At 30.6% G+C, this 20,473-nt stretch overlaps 1 protein-coding gene across 1 annotated transcript in view; it reads right to left on the minus strand.

The window, feature by feature from the left end:
• Nucleotides 1-4,338: 4,338 nt before the first annotated feature.
• Nucleotides 4,339-20,473, minus strand: part of Smp_136030 (putative anion exchange protein) — a gene marked incomplete at its 5' end in the record, with an annotated part of 52,299 nt that continues 36,164 nt past the window's right edge. The window contains 6 exons of the mRNA XM_018789505.1: nucleotides 4,339-4,925; nucleotides 8,138-8,307; nucleotides 9,930-10,125; nucleotides 10,886-11,062; nucleotides 13,120-13,288; nucleotides 17,018-17,086. Of these exons, the coding sequence (XP_018654942.1) occupies nucleotides 4,862-4,925; nucleotides 8,138-8,307; nucleotides 9,930-10,125; nucleotides 10,886-11,062; nucleotides 13,120-13,288; nucleotides 17,018-17,086 (845 nt within the window). The 3' untranslated portion in view covers nucleotides 4,339-4,861. The remainder of the gene's footprint in view (nucleotides 4,926-8,137; nucleotides 8,308-9,929; nucleotides 10,126-10,885; nucleotides 11,063-13,119; nucleotides 13,289-17,017; nucleotides 17,087-20,473) is intronic.

Genomic DNA, 20,473 nt, shown 5'->3' on the forward strand with positions numbered 1-20,473 from the left:
CAGAAACCTCAGCATTTCTATAACAGGCTACATACAGTACCTAACTATTAGTTAAAAACTTTTAAGCTTGCAGCTTTATGATTCCATAAATCAAAAATACTAATACAGTTTAAGCACCTAGGAAAACGAATTCATTCTATTGATCGACTTAATATTTAAGTTAACTGATAAGACTTTTACTTAGTCTTGTGTGTATTACTTTAGTATTGTCTGGAATCAAATGGGCTCCTTTCAATGTTTGCTATTTGCTAAGACTGTTTTCCATTTATGGTCACTAAAATCTAACCGATCTGTGTGTTTCATAAATGATGGTTAGTAACTTTAATTAATAATGAGATATCATTGACTGACTATACTGGGGTATTCTTTTCAGTTTGTGACAAAGAATATTAAAGCGTACTGAGATATAATTATAAATTAGAATTAATTATTTCACTTCATTCATACTGTTTGTTTTATTGTCGAATTATTTGCTTCTTTTTGTCATCTGTTCCATGGTAGTGTATTTATCCATTGAATGTAATAGGTTTATATTTGGGTTTAAGCTTATGAGTCTGTTGATATTAATAGTATGTAACTTGCAACATAAAAATTTAGTTTAAATGAAGTTCTAATGACTAGATTGAGGTCGAGAAAGTTTTTTTGAAATAATATACTACTTACAACTTAGGTAGTACCTAAAACAAAACAAAGTCATTTCCGTAAATCATCGTCATTTATTTAGGTTAAAGGATATGGGTCCACTCATCGAATAACATGAGTAGATTAGGAAATTAGCTACTTCTCAGTATAGACCTAATTTCCTTTTAACACCACTCATCAGTGCATCGTTTTTTTAATGGTTGTGAACTTTTTCAACGTTTAGTTAACAGTATAAAAGGAGTGGTTGTTTTTTTATCTCAATGTAACAAAAACTTCCCTTCCCAATCTACATACGATATTAAAAACACCATCCATACAGAATTTCTTATAACCCCCTCTTTAGTTTGAGGCTTTCATGGGTATATCTGAGAAGTAGCTGTTATGTAGCCTCCTCATATTTCCTCAAATAACACTTTTCTGAGCTTATTACGTACACGATTTGAAGCAGTCTGCTTAAAACCAAATTTTGCTACTTATACAGTTTATATTGTAAGCTGAAATCCAAACGATATGATTTAATATGACTTGTTGGAAATAGGACTAATCACAACAAGGATAGTAGCATTTTAGTATTTACGTGTTGAAATCTAATTTGATAATTAATGGAATTAAGTAATGTCTGTCAATAACGTGAACCTATTTAAACCTAAAACTTAACTTTTTCGAATATATTGGGAAATATTTGACTTTCTGACAATAAATTGAGCTCCATAAATGCATAAAAACTGTCAGAGTGGTTCATCTGGTTTTTCATATATTAATATCTGTAGATAAAAGCCACTGGTTCACAACAGGATGTAATTACTTCACTCCATTTTATTGACATTCATAGTCTTGAAATCATTAATCGAAGAACACATTGATTTTTTGTAGTACTCTAAAAACATTGAAGAGTAACTGAATAATTTTCGATCCTATGTAAACTTAGTCGAAGATGATGAACAGTAAAATAGGTTCAATGTAGTTCTTAAGAAAATTAATTCACTCTTTTACTTAACTAATTTTGAAAATTTAAGTTAAGCTCGCTCAATTGAACACTGAAGATCGTCGTATCTAAGTTTAATGGTCTTCAAATGTTCACATCCATTACCTTTTTGGTAATAAAGACTTGAAACTTTTGGTCGCTTAAAGTACCAGTTCATTCCATTGTAACCCATCTATTAAATCTCATTTAAAATATTTGGAGGTTATTGTGACGTAAATTACACTGAATTTATTTCTACTGGTTAAGAAGTTGATATTTCATTTTGGCACCTTATTTTCATCATAACAACCTCGGATAAAGTTCTGAATAGACTTATGTACATAGCAAGTGTATAAAAACACTAATTCAGTGAGTTGTACTGCTTTGTATCCTAGCCTACTTGCGGATAAAGGTAGAATTATATTAACTATATTGTTTATTATTTACCCTATCAAGTGTAAATTATGATCACATGATGATTTCGGATTTATGACACAACAGAATGTACATCACTGATATTATATGCATGGAAATCAATTAACCTAAATTTACCACCAAACTATAAAAGCTATTTAGCTTAAAGTAAACAACATTGTTTGATGTTTAATTTATTTGAGTCCAAGTGTTTTGTTATCATAAATGATATATGGTGTAATCACAAAATAAACATCATGAAGTTCATACACACAGTTTTAGGCCGAAGGGACGAGTCGCCCTATTAATCTGACATTGATAATTTCTAAATTCACTGTTTACAGATGTAGAATCGGGATAAAAAAAACCCACCGAAAGTAGCCAATCTAAGAGTTTATATCAATATGTAAGGTATTTGGTTACTATTATTAACAACTCTTCAAAAGGGTACACGTCTTTAGTTAGGCTGTACAATATTTCATAAATCAATATGATTAACCTTCAGAATAATATGCGTTTCTGCATACATTTGATTTTATCTCTACCAATGTTATTATCGTATTGATTTTAGAGAAACATGATACTTTGTTTTCTTTTTTTATGCTGAGGAAAAGTTTTTCAGTGTAGATGGGTGTATCATATCTTGCAAAACTCTTGGAACCATTCTACTTTCCACATTCAAGGTGCTTGGATAGACTAAGATTGTACAGTGAAAATAAATCAATATGTCTTGTTTTAAAGCTTATCAATTGTTAGGATGATATCAATCATTTGTTTATGTTTTTTCTTCATTATCAGCAAATGATTTAAATTGTACAATAATCTGGAGAAATTTAATTCTCTAAAAATCTAAGTGAAATGCATTGTTATATTTTTGTCAAAGTAACAAAATGTCACTCAATAATAAAGTACATAAGAATCTGCATACGTAAGCTTACAGAATTAAAGAATTTCAAACTGGACATGGTGTAGTAATATTTCATCGACGACCTCGAATCACCTTAGAATGACCTTATGGAAACTTATCCGATTGTAAGCCAATCATAATACGTTATATAAACAAATAATTTATTATAGAAAACTTGAAGCATTCAAAAAGATTAGTTATTTTCCAAGCATAGGTGGTCATCATTTACATGAAACATTTTAAACCTTAACAAATATCCTTAATATTAACCTGAAACGCATAAGCATTTAATTTTTCGTTACAAATAGTATCTGCATTAGAAACAGGCGTTTTCTTTTTGTAAATTAACTTTCATACCATGTCATATACCCTGTTGATTTGAACGACAGTTTTGCTTATTAGTTTTAAACTTTGTAAATATTGTAAAATCACTATCTATCTTGTTGCCTAAGTATAGTTTTGCCCTAGATATCAATTAAAAAAGGATAAGTAATAGAAAGTTGCTAAAGAAAATGACTTTAAAAAAAAATAAGATGAGACTAGAACTGAATTGAAAGAATCAAATAAACTAAACGCTAATTTATCAATTTAGAGATGTCAGTAATATTCACCAGACAATGATTTTTAGTTTAGAAAAATTAAGTACTGTAAATACATCTTTTCTATATGTCTTTAGTAAATAAACAGTTAGATAATGATAATTAGATGGAAAGTTAGTCTACATGGAAAGTCATTCAGATAACTTCCGATATACAAGTAGAAAACACATTGTATACATTTGCTTACAATCGCATGGTATCTCCAATTTTGAATGATTATAGATAACAGATTAATAAGAATAACAGAACAATATTTCTAGTGTAATGACATGAATCTACGGTAGTGTACTAGATGATAAAGAAAACACTATAACAAGATGTTTTGTTTTTCAAGTTGTCTTAATCATGTTATTTTAGAGAATAGTCCTTTCAATAATTATTCAAGCATTAGATTTACTTTAGTTTTACAGAAAACCATGGGAAACCTAAAAGCACTCAATGACCGTTTCGTCCTAGAGTGGAACGCATCAACAGTGCGAATCCACGATCCCGCACACGGTATTCGAACACAGAACCTATCGGTTTTGCGTGCGAACGCTTAACCTCTGGACCAATGAGTCAGCATCCAACAGTATTAATATCTAACTTTAAAGAATCCACGAAATTTAGCTACCATCCATCATTGTCTTAAGTGAGTTAGTATCTCACAACAGACTTAGTTAAACTCCACTGGTTACAGCTTCTCACTAAAACTCCAGGAAATACTTCTTGAAGCCAATCAATAGTTTGCAAATGATGAATATTATCAGAAGAAGATTTTGTGGCTTTCTTAAGGTTAGTCTTTAGTGAGAAGATGATTAGTATGTATATGAAATTTGTTCTATTTAAATATATAATTCACTATATCATTCAACTTTAAATATACAATAGAATATTCTAAATTAACTTTTAACTTTACAATAGAAATTCTATTTATCAATGAAAAAATGAGAAAAAAAATGAAATAATTCCAATTCAATAATAATGAATAGAAAACCAAGATTAAAATAAATAAATATTCAATTTAAATAGGATACATATTTTTAAACATCCCATAGTTTCTATTAAATCTTATTATTTTTTTATTTTTAATATTCACCTTAGATACAAGAAAAAAATAAAATAAAATGTGAATTTCATTTAGAAGTAAAAAAATTACAGATGATCTCATTCTTTATGGAACTATCCATATTTGCTTATGTATATTTGTATACCATGAAATGTTTCACCTTTTAAAACATTCGTTAGGACTGGTTAACAATACAGATAGAATGAATAACAGAAGTAATGATAGTAATTCTAAGATGATAGTAGATTATCAGTAGGAATAATCCAAATTTTTTTTCAATTTTTTGATTAAAAATGACGATCCAGCGCCTCAAGATATTTAGAATCAATTGCTTTAGGAATAAGTGTATGTCTAAAATAAATAAAAGAAGAATTGTTATTTTTAACGTTAATTATTCATTGGATATCAAAAATTGAAAAGGGGGGGGGTTATTAGATAATTATCAGTAAAAAGAAAGGTGAGACTATAATTAATGGATGACCTTTGAGCGAAGCTAAAGTGACCTTCAGAGTGTCCATCTAATAAATAAGACCAAATGAAAGTTATAAAAAAGAGTGTGAGGAATTAAAATTATGATTTACGGTTTATGGTTAAAGTTAGGAATTAGGTTTAGGGTTCTTATCACTAACTGACATCAGCTAAAATGTCAAAATGGTAATTAACTAAATGTATAAATGAATTTTACGCCAAAATCCAATATTCGTCATCTTATATCTGATTGGTTCGTTCATAAATTATAGTCTCGATAAAAGAAAACTATTCATTGTATAACAATTCAGAAAATAAATATATAGATATAATGAATCCGATCAAATTTTCAGTAATTGAATACAAACTAAAGTCAATGTATATCATTTAGTAGAGTTGAGATCATGAGTCAATTGAAGCTAAACCACCGTGGAAAACCTCGAAGCACTGGACGGCCGTTTCGTCCTATCGTGGGACTCCTCAGCAGTGCGCATCCACGATCCCGCCTCACGAGATTCGAACCCAGGACCTACCAGTCTCACGCCAGAGCACTTAACCGATAGACCACTGAGATTAGATTAGTGAATTTTAAAATAATATTTTAAAAAAACTTTATCGATTTTTCAGAAAAAAGTGTATGACAATTTCTTTTCATGGATATGTACAGTCAGTATGGATTCTCTTACTCAAAACTAATATCAGTTAAATAATGATTTTTAACCAGAAACAAAAAGTAACTTTATCATATCGTCTCTATTACAATTAGTATTAAGAAGAAGATAAAAATATTTTTTGGCTTCTAATTATTTTTAAAATAATTTTCGGTGGTTAATTAACAAGAGAGAGTTGTAGTATCGGTTGTTATGTTAAACTTATATACTTTATTCTAGATTCGGGACAAGCCAATTAACCTATCCTTTATGAGTCATGTTTCGATCTTGTTAATTATTCACTCATTAACCCTATTTTTTTATATGAGCGTAGGTGTGTGTCACTTCTTATCCTATTTATCACATGTCTGTCATTTATTCTTATCTGAATATAAATATTGATTAACGCTTGATTAAAGTGAGTTGGGTTACCCGCCATCTCAAATGAGTGTCATTTGTCAATGTAACTGTAGTTGCCGCTTCTCTTTGCCTTCTGAATTTTATGCACCGTTAAGATTGGAATTATAACGGTTATCAGGGTGAACGATTAGCGAAGCACGGCATTACAGAGTAAATGACTTTGTAATTTATTTATTAGTAGTTATAACATAATTCCAAGAGATTTTTTCTATAAGTTAACTTCTTAAAAATTCGATAATACAGTCAAGCATTTGATCATTTTCTCTTTGTTAGTCATCATTTTATTTGAGGTCCGTTTATGTAAACCTCATCGATCAAAACTGATAGAAATATTGTTTGTTTATCAATCTGAAGTAAAATATATCATACCTAGCTTCTTCGAATTTTTTTGAGTGTTTTCATTCATCTATTTGTATACTTAAATGTATTTCAGAAGGGGGTTTTTGTGGAGATTTTAATAATTTTATATAGGACGAAACGGCCGTCCAGTGCTTCCAGGTTTTCAATGGTGGTCTAGCTTCAATTGACTCATGTTCTCAACTATATCAAATGTATTTAATGATAATGTAGTTTGATTGTTGATTTTATCACGTGATTTAAATGCAATATACAAAGAAAAGTAATAATTGTAGTACAGATATTTTGATGTTAAGTACCATGTTGATTCCAGTTGAAATACACTAAAATTATTTTACTAGTCTACTTCAGTTAAGATAGTCACTTTTATTGATAAAATGTAATATATTACACGAATGCTAATCATAAAATCTAGCTGTTTCAGAATTTAATAAATCTTTGTATCTTGTGACTGTAGCTCGCTTAGGGTTTGGGTCACCTTGCCTGATTGAAGCGAATTATGCCAACTGTTGTATTCAATGAGCTAAATAATTAAAAGTCGAATAGATAATAAGCATGTATGAGTGTCTTATTTTTACTATTAACAAAAGCATTTTTTTAATCTTCAGAATAGAACGAAATCACTAACCTATATTGTTCTTTTATAAATTGTATCTGTATTTTTTAGAAAGTGATTATGACTACTTATATCAGTAAACTGAATGATTATTTATAACTGTTTCTAATGTGACTAAATTAAATCTATACTATTAAAATAACTAGTGGGTATTTTGAATCTTTGAAACACATGAATTGTAATAAATTGATGTCAATTTCTAATGTTTTCTGTTCTTAGTATATAAACAAGAGTTTATTGAGAAAATTTTTTTTTCCAAACAGAAGAATTGAATCATTGTGTTTTGCTTATCTATTAGGTGAAATTCAATGAAATTTGAATTTACATTAAAGATATGTAGAGACTGTAGAATTTTCATAAATAAAATCATTAACTGATTCTATTTTGATTACCATTGGAAACTTGAAAGAACTGGACAGCCGTTTCAACTTAGTGTAAAGCACAACAATAGGCAGTAAGAATATGCATTTATTGAGAGAAGTTATAATGCATTTACATAATAATTTTACATAACCTTCAATCGTCCATTTCAATCTTTCAGTATGTTCCATCATCTCAATTGTTTTCTCGTCTCATCTCCAAGTGTTCTGTTAATACTGTGCTTTCTATGAACTGAAGCTCTTTACTCCGTCTGACGTTTGTCTCAACTTCGATGACACGTTTCATTATATACTGCTTAGAAACAGTCCTGTGAGTAGCATCCACTCTACTAGTAACGGACATCTCAGCAGTATAGATCCACTCCCTTGCATCCGTGAGTTGAACCCTGGATCTCTAGTGTCATGTATAAACTTTCAAACTCTAGATCACTGAGCCATCGTCCAGCAGTGTAATCACCTTAGATAAATACAATAAATCGATTGAATCTACTTGTTTAAATTTCAGTTGTTTCAATGTTTGTATATTTTGTATATTATTCATAGCTATGAAGCCACAGTTCCTAATTTTCGAGGGTTTAATTATGACGATTTATTCAGTTTTAGTGTTTTTTGTTAGTAATACATATGTTCTTGTTAAATATTTACAGAATAAAATATTAAATAATTTCTTACCTTAAAACTATTTGTACAACAAGTATTACAGGAAATATTAGTTTCACATATGGACTAGGTGCAAATCCAAATGCACATAGAAATCCTAATTGTATTAACTGAAAAAATGTAAATAAATGGAGTTTTCTTTGTGGTACACGTCTTATATAGTGTGATGGTGGATAAGCCGACTAAAAGAGAAAAAATTAAGACGATAAGAGGATGTATCAAAATATATAAATATACATAAAAGATGACTGATACTATGAATAAAATAATTAATAAGTTGGTTGTAGAGGCATTTGTAAAGGCACTTGAATTTTGCAGTTGAAGAATGCTATGCTAGAATGAGATAACTGCACAGTGTTTCCTAGTTTTTAATGATTGTCTAACTGAGTTTGGTCTGTTGTGCAAGCTATAAAATTTGGTAAATCCATAAAGCCTTATTTGCATAATAATCACGTGTTTACTAAAGACTATTTATTTAAGATGGTAATCCTTAGAGTAAGTAGTTATGACCAGTGGAGCTTAACTATGTGGGCTGTGAGACAGTTACCCACTGAATCCGATGAGCGATGGTTGGTTATTGTTGAGAATTGATTGAAACATTCAATTTATTTTCCTAATCATGTGTTATAGAAATATGTTTTAAAGAATAGCAAAAGTTAGATTCGCTAAAATCGTTACATTTAACCAAATATTATTGTTAAATCTGTTCGAGGTCTACCCATCATTTTAAGCCCTTATAAAACGCAGTGAAAATAAACTATTTGGATCGGTGATATTGAGAAAGATCATTCATTTTTGATTCATTTGATTACAAAAGAGTTTCAAAAGAAAATCAAACTAAGCAAATCATGTGATGTTGTGATCTTAGATAGAAGCGGTTCAAAAACACCAGAGAATTTTTAGAAGCTCGGCACTCAGGTCAATCAGCAATCAATAAACACATTAAAACCGACCTAATTTATCAACCAATCAGAAAAGTTACTAACAAATATGGGACCGAAAATCAAATCAATGGGAGATACAATCAAAATAAAGAAGTAGACAATGACAGGTTAAGGGTCAACAATAACCAATCAATATCGAGGTTTGCAGGACAGTCTGTGAGCCGCATGTGGAAAAATTCGAACACTTCATTTCTACTTGAAGTTTGTGCTGATGATGTTTTTCAGAATAACAATGAAATTTCCACGACCAAACCATCCAACTTAGAGAACAAAACACCATCAAAATTATTTGATGTGTGCTTTATAATTTTAAAACATCAAAATTTTATTTAGATTCATCTACTACTTCGTACATTGTATGTTGATAACTTTAATGAACCAGAAAACTAATAAATAATTTAACTTGTATGTATAGTAAACGAGTTTGCATTTTTTTAATTTAATTTACGATATCACGATAACGTTAAAAAAAATCACAAAAGTCTCAAAGTCAAGGAAGTTGATGTATAGTGACGAGTTCCGCTCAGCTGATTGTTCAACAGCGATCCGTGTTGTCTCGATTTTGTCCGTAAACGATCGATCCTTATGGAGTCCAGCCTGTTGATCTTGAAATTCACTTACGTTTTAGTTAATACGAAAGTATATCACTTTGTTTCAATTAAAATACTCCCTTATTATATTGGGAAAAATTTATATTGTATAAAAAATCAGAAAGAAAAACAAAAAGAAAAGACGGATAGTAGCTAGCAGTGGAATCCAGGACGCGCGTTTCGTCCTATTTGGGACTCGTCAGCTGGATTCAAACAAACAATAATAAGTGAAAAAGAAAAGACTTTATACAATTTAATTATAGTACTTACTTGTTCTGTAATAAAAAGTAATATTCTTTCAAACATTTGATTACCTTGTAAAGCTGTTATAGCCATATAAATAAATAGACCATTTAATACAGGTGGAGGTATATAAATCAATGGATAAGGTATCATTGCTAATGATAATCCAATAAGTACGTGTGAAATAAATAATGTCAATCTTGTTTCACGTACTCGAATAATACTGAGCAAAAAAAAGAACACAAAGATAGTTTGCTTATAAATAACTGTAAAATAAAAACACACATCACATATATAGCCATTGTCTAGTCCCATATATCAATACTGGATAAATAATATGTCTTCGTATGTTGTATTTTCATTGCTAACATTAACAAGATGTCTTGGATTATCTTGATATCTCCCTCAAAAACACTATTTCATAATAAATTTCTATGCAATTAGTTTGTATGTTTAAATCCTATATTTGGTAGTTGACTGACACTGATAAATAAGCGTGTCTAAAATCTTGAGGGGAAAGATACTTATATTAATATTCAAGCCTATATCACACTGAGTTATAGTTGAAAACGTTACTAATGAACTGTTCTGATGATGATTAACCTATTGTAGAACTGAAAGTTTTACGGGAATTCGTTGAGGTCGAGGATGAAGATCACAGATTAACTAGTACGAAACGTAAGTCCGAAAATTTCTGATGATCGTCTCCAATCACTTGATATCTGCTTTTTTTTTTATCTCCCTTAATGTTTTTAGTTTATGCCTCAAAGATAGAATTATAAAGTAAAACAGATATTTCCATTATTATTTAATATAGGTAGTTAGTTTACTGGATACTGAGATAATAGAACAGAGAAAAACTTGGAAACTATTAAATTCTAAGGGTGTCGTCAAATGAGTTATTTTTACTGATGTTTTATCATTTTCACTATCTTTTGAACGAGCCAAGTTTTATTCTGAACTCAATCAAAAATGAAACTTACGTTTGTCTAATATGATGTCCACCATCAACATGCTCTTCCATATCCGCTAAGGCTTTCACGTGTAATGGAGTATGAGGTAAAGCTGCATGAACCCATGGAAGACAAAATATTGATAATATAATGTTGATAAGTGCTATAACAAATAAGTCCCAATGATTTGATGGTCCTTTTCTTAGTCTATGATAAGCAAGTAAAGCAAATTAAAAGAGGGAGGCCGAAAATTCCTATCTTATATGAAGTAATTAATACTAACAACTACTCACATATTACGAAAGAGCTACGGAGTTAATGACTCTTGAAAATCGATAATAGTGATTTTCTACATGAAGTACATTTTTGTTAAAGATTGGTTGACTTCTGTTAGTCTTGAAGATCGTTTCGATTAATTGATAATACCCCTGGTGGACATTTCAATGAAAGTGCTTTCCTAGGTAAAGTTTTTACTCATATAGCCTTTTAAGACATACTACTCAAGGCACATTAAGCTATCTTGAATTGGTCGAAAAAAGGATTTCTTATTAGACGCAGTCTAAGTCTAGTTGAGAGCAACTTCCTCCCTATTATGCTGTGGCGCATCTTAACCGATAATATTGAAATTCAGTTTCTTGAGCGAAATTGAAGAAACTTTTCCTATAAATATTTCAACGAGTAACCAGTAAGAAATAATTGAATTGATTTAGTAACCGTCTTAATCTTCGATAGAATTTTGAAATATGATAACGAAATAATATAATATTTTATGAACCTTAAAAAACCTGTTATCTATAGAAGACCTGACCAATGTGGTTGTCAGCATTAAATGCCCCGATTGTGGTCAATACTGAATTAGAAAATCCTGTCTCACCAATTTAATTTATTAACATTCTTTTAGATAATAGTTAAATATCATAATATATGATGTCGAATCTCACAGCACACATAGAATGATGATCATCATTTCAAGCAGGAAAATGTATGAAATGATAAGACAAGTTCATTTTGCAGCAAATGATTTCTTGGAAGTATTGAATGATGATAGCAACAAGAAGTTGATCAAAATCACCCAGATTTATGAAATTTTAGTAATCTGTTTGAACCAGCTAAATTTTAAAAAAATAATAGTCAAAAGTTACTGGTGGTTCTCATTTTGTCATTAAAGCCTCTGACAAATCACCAACCATGAATATATTTTTGTTCAACTGACAATCTCATGAGCTATAAAAGGTTAACACTGATCTGGATTTATTTTGTTTCATGAACGAATATATTTTATTAGAACTCAGTTTTATCGCTTGAAATTATCAACTTAAATACAATATTGAAAAGATTTCAAATGTTAGTACCATTAGCATCAATAATGTATCATAACTAAGAAGAAGGATTACTTCTTGATGGTTTATAATAATAGTTTAATCATTCAAAAGCTAAAGGATTTCACTAAAATTGAATACTTGAAAACACTGTATTTTACATCATATCACAGTAATTTCAGTTCTTTGCTTCAATCAGCTGAAACAATACTAAAAATATCAAGCTTGTTAGTTTGAATCTAAAGCTTAAAATTTATTGTTGACTTATTAAAGGACTGTTGATAAGAATTTTGTGTAAAATAAAGAGAATATCGTCGGATAAGACATTGAATAAGATCAAGTTAAAACTGATATTAGTTTGTCTTATATTTACTTTTTGAATCTTCTCACTAATGTTTAGGACTGTAATTGATCAGTCTCTTATTGACGTATGTACATCCTGTTCAGATTGCGTCGATATCGCCTCAAGACACGAAGGTAATGAACAGAGATGTACAATGTCTAATAGTGGAGTCCAGCATGAGTGTTTCATTCTATTTCGGACTCGTTAGTTGGATGTATCTGCATTTCAGAGTTGATGTTCACTCTGGGATTAGAACACTGTACCGTTTGCTTCAAATCTCAACGCTTTATCTACGTACCTACTGAGTTCAAATAGCCGCAAGCTTGTGAGATGGGGTGGAGTTTAATTCATATTGCATTAGTTGCTTGAGGCTAACGGTACGGGGTTCGTGTTCCAGAGTGAATATCAGTTCTGGGATCCAGGTACATCCAGCTGACGAATCACAAGTTGACTGAAACTTGTGTCTTGGATTTCACTACACGCCACCATCCATCTCTCTTTTTAAAATTCATATTGTTTGTCCACTCGAATAATGAAATCTAATACAGCTATTATAAATAATAAAATAAAGAAAAACTAAGAAAAACAAAATTATTACTCACTTATTAGATGGGGAGTTCAGAATAGCACTGGCAATATTTTGTTCCATATAAAATAGTAATGATAATGGGATAGCTATACCAATAGATCCGAGTACAGCAGGCCAACTTAATAAGTTCAATGGGGCTTTGTTCAACATAAAATCGGATGGTTCAACTTCAAATGGTTTTACTGCGGGTAAATTGAAATTTCGAAAAAAAGTGACCCATTTAATAGTAGTATTTTTTAGATAAAGGTAATGCATGTAATAAAAAAAACACTTTTATTGTCAAGTTGAACTTAGAAAATGTTTGTCACTGTGTAGTAGATGCTACTCACAAGGGTGTTTGTAAGCAGTATATAACGAAACGTGTCATCGAAGTTGCGACATACGTCAGACGGAGTGAGGAGTTTCAGTTCATAGAAAGCACAGTATTAACAGAACACTTGGAGATGAAACGAGAATACAATTGAGATGATGGAACATACCGAAAGATTGAAATGGACGATTGGAGGCTATGTAGAATTATTATGTAAATGCATTGTAACTTCTCTCAATAAATGTACATTGTTCTTACCGATTGTCATGCTTTACAACTGTACTGAACAAAAGGTATATTCATCAGACTGTTAAATTCACTTGTTTACTTTTATTTTCACTACCGTAACTGTCTTCTCATTAGGGACTATGTTCATGATGTTTTCATGGTTTTGGTCTTAAGTAGACTGAAATCAAATTGGGTAAAAGTAAACGTAGCTATTTATCTGTTTACTTATATACATATCATTTTTGAGGACAAAATTACAATATTTACTTGTCTGTTAGCTTGATATAACCTATAAAATATCCAAATTTAGATAACATAATAGCTTAGTTTTGATCACAGTGTGGTGTATGCTAATAATTTCGACAGACATAAGTAGCATGTAATACCAATCCGAAGTGGAAATCCTAGCAGCAGAAAGCTATAAAGGTCAACTTGAAAAAACTGAAACGGAATCAGAAAGGAATTGTTAATCGGAAGAATCATACAAAATTTGAAAGACCAATGATGGAAATTCGCAAATGAAGTGTTTAATGTATGGTTCTAATATTTTACCAATATGCTCTGTAATTTCCTACCGAAATGCAGTTGGTTGTCCCCAAATGTGTCCTCTTTCATTACAACAGCATTATGTTCAGTCTGATCTGTTCACTGTAGTCTATCTTATTATCAGAAGTGGGTTTTGCGGAGATTTTAGTAATTTTATATAGTTGAGATCATGAGTCAATTGAAGCTAAACCACCATGGAAAACCTGGAAGCACTGAACAGCCATTTCGTCCTATTGTGGAACTCCTCACCAGTGCGCATCCACGATCCCACCTCGTGAGATTCGAACTCAGGACCTACCAGTCTCACGCCGGAGCACTTAACCGATAGACCACTAAGCCAGCCGGTATCCAACTGTGTTAATGTCTAACTTCAAGCAATCCACGAAATTGAGCAACCATTCACCAATGTCTTCAGTGAGTTGATATCTCCCAACAGACCTGGTTGAACTTCACTGGTTACTGCTTCTCACTAGAACCCCAGGAAATTTCGTGGGTTGGTTGAAGTTAGACATTAACACAGTTGGATACCGGCTGGCTTAGTGGTCTATCGGTTAAGTGCTCCGGCGTGAGACTGGTAGGTCCTGAGTTCGAATCTCACGAGGTGGGATCGTGGATGCGCACTGGTGAGGAGTTCCACAATAGGACGAAATGGCTGTTCAGTGCTTCCAGGTTTTCCATGGTGGTTTAGCTTCAATCGACTCATGATCTCAACTATAACTTATCTGTCTACTACAGGTTTTACCAAAGAATATGTACAACATAGAAGTCAATATTTCTGATTACTACAGTTTCATTCAACAGAATTCAATCAATAGAAACGTATTCGAAAATTTCACATTTTTTATTTATTACAAACAATGTGACAAGATAGATTTACGTAATCAAATGAAAATATATCAATTTACGCAGGATACATACACTGAATAGAAAACAATATTATGTTTTCTAGTTTTAAGTCATATGTGAATTGATTTTTTTTTCGAAAAACTCAAACTCAATTCTAGTTTCTGAGATGCCTATTACGTTTTGTTTCAGATAACTTAATATCTCGTATAACAAGAAATGATTGTTAGTTATAATATAAATCTTTGATTGAGAAGTTCGTTTTTGTTTTTACAAAAATTTAATTCATTTCAGTAAAATATACATTTTTAAAGCAATCTAGGACTATTGATAAGATGATGAGTTATAATTTTATTGTCTTTACATTAAGACAAAAAACTGAGTTTACAAAATGGAAACTCAAATATTTAATTATAAACAAAAAGATGAATAATGGCTAGCAGTGGAATCCATGACGCACAATTGTCCTATCCGGGACTTATCGGCTGAATGTACCTGCATCTCAGAGTTGATGTTCACTCTGGGACTCGAACCCAGTAACTTTCGCTTCAAACGACATCGCGTTATTCATTCGCCTACTGAGTCATGAGAGGCACTTGTTTGTGCAATCGGGTGAAGTTTAAATTCACTTGGTATTGTTTGTTTGAATCTCCCCATTGATATTTAGGGCATTAATTGGCATATAGGCATCTTTGCTTATAATTCTTGTGAATTAAGGCTATATCGAGGGAATACTCACAGTATGAACATATGGCCAATAAAAGATTTTAAACACATTCATATTTGCTTATTTCATTAAAACATATATAGAGATAAGATATTTTTTTTGAAAAAAAGAAATTATAGTTAAAGAAAACATGAAACACCCACATATCATCCTAGTTATCCGCCTACACTTTCATTTATGAATTTACTTTTGTCTGATCATTTATTCAAAATGTATGTAACCAAGCGTGCATACATTGTTAATAGTGTTTATCAAAAACATTCAAAGGAATGTATATCTTATTTACATTTAATAATAAAATTTCTGTCTAAAAGACTTTGTTTGGTAATTAATCAAGATTTCAAGTCATGGATACAAATTTCATTTGATATAAGAGTAAAAAATTATGATGTATTGATCTTTTATGTTGTGATTACTGTTTCTATGAATAATATAACTAATTTTTTTAATATCTGTTCTTAATGGTATTTTAGCGGGACAGAATTTTGTTGTAATAATGCAGTGATTCACCAGTTTCCTTATTGTTTTGTACTGATACAGATTTTCCTACTGTGTTGTATCCGGAGAAGATTAAATTATGGGTAACTTCCGGGAGCTATTTATAGACTGTTATTATATATATTCTCATTGTATAATTAATAAGTAACTGGGTTATGTGTATTTATATTTCTTTCATCAAGAGCCTTCAATTGACCTACTGACTATTATTATACGATTTACTATTCTTAAGTTATTCCCAACCTATTAGTTACATTCTCACAGTTACAGTCACTTTTGTCTTGATCTTATCTAATTATTATGTTTCATTTTATGGTGTGATGCGATCTGATTTGCTTGTATATAAACTACGTATATCTGAAATGTATTATTCATACAGTGGAGACTGAGAATGCTTTCTGTACTCAACGGTCAGGGTTAGGCGAGAAGGACCAATAAGAATTCAGAGTAGACACAAGGCTGCTAGTTCAGTTTTGGCGTATCATTGTTTTAGCACAAGAACGAGGTCATATAAGTCGGTATTCGAATTGGCGGTTTTGTCAAATGATTATTAACAGGAAAAAAGTCATAATATACTTGTAGTTGGTAATTTGTTACTGGTCTACCTAAGTTAACAAAAATTGACAATCAAAATGGTATATTATCCAGTATCACAGACACACCGTCATTTATGATTTCGCTTTTATTCAGTTAGTGGGAAGGTTTGAGCCTGTGAATTCAATATAACATTTCATTTAACATAATATTCAATCAACTTACATTTTATGTCACCAAATATTAAGGATCCAACAAGTGACATACTAACAACTGCTATAGGTAGAGCAAAGTCTGTTAATATTTCCCGTTTTGTAGCAGTAAGAAATGGTCTATTAAAAAAAATTAAAAAAAAACAGTGAATATTATCCAACAAACAAAATAATTAGATAATACTTAAAAACATTTATATATTCAACTTTACAAGAACCTCTCTTTTCATGGTATTAATGTTAAATTTCTAGAAAATCATATTAAGTTAATGGTAGGTCAATAGGAAGAATATGACAATGACTGTACTCATATTTCATTGTCTTCTGATTACATTAACATGATTGAGAAAACCAAAATGGCTTCTTTTTTGTCTAGTAATATTTCATTGAGTTATAATACATCGAATAAAGAGTTTACAATTTACCATTGTACTCCAGACCTATATATATCAGAAGGGGTTTTGTGGAGATTTCAGTATTTTCATAATTGAAAGCTTCCAGGTTTTCCTTGATGGTCTAGCTTCAATTGACTCATGCTTTCAACTATATATATATTTGAAAACTTCTATGTTCATATAAAAGATGAATACTTGTAGTTCTTATCAGTTACATTTTTAAAGAAAAATATCTTGTTTTACCCTTTCTAAGATATTTTGACGTTGTGTCGCTTCGAAAAATGTTTAAAATTCGTTAGGTCAATGTATTTGTACTAGTCACAATTTATTTATTGTAGTGATTTATCAAAATCAAAATGATAAATAACTGGTTACTTTGGTACAAGAACTAATGGAGATGTATAAACGTTCGAAGTAATCATTAGGTCTTTAGTTGACTAAGCTGGTTAAGAAATATGCTGTTATATTGGGACGAAGAATAAGTGAATGGTAACTGCTAGGATCCATTTATGAACTGTTATTATATATATTCTAATTGTATAACTAACAAGTAACTATATTGTATGTATATTCATATTCCTTTTACTATTAGTTCCCATTTGGCCTATTGATTGTTATTATGTGATTTACTATTCTTAAGTTATTCCTAATTTATTAGTTACAGTATCTCACAATCGCAGCCACTTTTTGGCTTGATGCTGTACAATTGTTGTTTTCTGTTTTGTGGTATGGTGCGATCTGGTTTATTTGTAATATAAACAACTATTAGCAAACATTAAAATATATAACAACCATTTCGTAGATTGGTTGAAGTTAAACATTAACACCGTTGTATGATGGCTCAGTGGTCTAGAGTTTAAGCATTCGATTCCGAGATCGATACGTCCAGTGTTCGAATCCCGTGTGCGCACTGCTGAAGAGTCCTATACTAGAACGAAACGGCTGTCCAATGACTCCAGGTTTTCAATGGTGGTCTAGTTTTATTTGACTCATGAATTCAACTATTAAATAATTCAAAGATTAAAAGATAACTAATGATTCCAATGACTGATTAATGCCCACCAATTGACTATTCAATAAATACTCATAAAAAACACATCGACTAATTCAGATCAGAATAGTTGTCCAAGTTATCTAATTTTCATTTGATTAATTCATTTCAACAGTAAGATCTGATCATAAATTTTTTAAGTTAGCTATAACTGTAACACTAATAAAGCAGATTGAATATTTAATATCCATTGATTTAATAGTGATTTTGTAGTTGGTATTTTAATGGTAACAAAATAGTTAATGAAAAGAATTCTATTTGTTAGATATAAAAAAGAAAATAGATTTACAGATCACTTTTTATAGCCTCTGCTAAATCAGTACAGATATATATGTATCTAGGATCTAACCGATGGAATTTGTGATCATAAAATCTTTACATTAAATAAACAAAATAAAAAGAATAATAATCTAGTCGTTTACCCTATTGCATATCACAAAGAATGCAATATTTATGAAGAAAGAAAGCACCATTCCAATAACTTACACTTATTCATATATGAATGCTTATCTATTTATGTTTAATAAAGATACAAAGATAGCATGGTAAATGACTTAAAGATAATAATACATATGAAAATGGGAAAAGAGAACTATATATTTGTTAAGCAATATTATATAATGTGGCATTTAATGTTCAATTTACAAATATTTCTCGTTTATTACATATTGATGTTTATGTAATTTATTGAAATAGTTTAAATATTATTAATGCACTGAAATATGCATAAAGGTTAGGTGTTCGCGAGCGAGATCAATAGGTCCTCGATTCGAATCCCATGGGTGGGACCGTGCATGCGCACTGCTGAGGAGTCCCACAATAGGACGAAGCCGTCGTCCAGTGCTTCCAAGTTCTTAATCGAATGGTAAACTCAACTATTAAATCACTAGAACATTCACAAAACCCCTATCTGAAATTATACATATGTTTTTACTTAAGGTTTATATGAATGCATTTATTAATTAATATTTGTAATTAAAATGGTGTATTTGGTAGAATTGTAGTCTAAATTTTGATGCGAAATAATTATTTTGTGGTTATCAAATAATAAATGACTACTGTTTGAAGTCTTTAGTATACACATATTCAATCATTGGTGAATAATGCTGGAAGTTTATAATGTACCAAGAAAACCTCGAATATGCCAGTGTAATTGAGCACATAAAGAAATTAAGTTGTAATAAACAATTTTTATTTTGGTTCCAAAGAGAATGAACATTTCAAAATGAGGTGCGAGATGACCTCAAAAATAAAATAATGTCATTGATTGACAAGCTATATTTAGCATCTTGATTTGTTCAATAGGCTTCTAAAGGGTTTAAATTAAACCATTAGGGTTGTGTTTGACTACATCCAAAATTAACTTAAGCTACTGAAATGACTAATGAACCAAATTTATGCTGTTTACTGATTCTTGATGACGGAACAACTCTGAGTAGTCATACATTATGAATGTTAAGGGATTTTCACATTAAGATGTAGATTATTTCATTTCATATTGATCAACAAAATCTTATGAAAGTTTTCAACTTGAATTTAATCTTTGTGAATTCAAGCGGAATTCTAATTTGAGCAGAACAGTAATTAATTGGTAATATTTTAGTTACTCATTAGAAACTAAGCAGCTCAGTTTTATGTAATCCATTTGATCTACTCAAATGATATCAGTATCTAGAGCTACTTTGGGAAGGAGTTTACTGATAAGCATAGTTCGATTCGAATTCCATAAATGGTAAAAAATGTCATTAATTTATCATGCTTAAAGTGAAAAGTTCCAGTGATAGTGACTTGTTCTTTTTCGCCAGTTTTCTGGTTAATAGTCATTGTAATAAAAGAGAATTCTCCCGATATTCCGTTAAGATGACAAGCAAAATCTTGATAAAATATCCAAAGATTATTCAAAATAATGCTTTTGATGGTTTACATGGAATTTTATCATGATTTGAACGAATATCTTCAAAACAATTTGTCTCAAAATGTATGGAAACCACGAAATTATGTTAGTGCAAATCCTAATGGTTGA

Source organism: Schistosoma mansoni, chromosome W (genome assembly GCF_000237925.1).
Source record: "Schistosoma mansoni strain Puerto Rico chromosome W, complete genome".
NCBI lineage: Eukaryota > Metazoa > Platyhelminthes > Trematoda > Strigeidida > Schistosomatidae > Schistosoma > Schistosoma mansoni.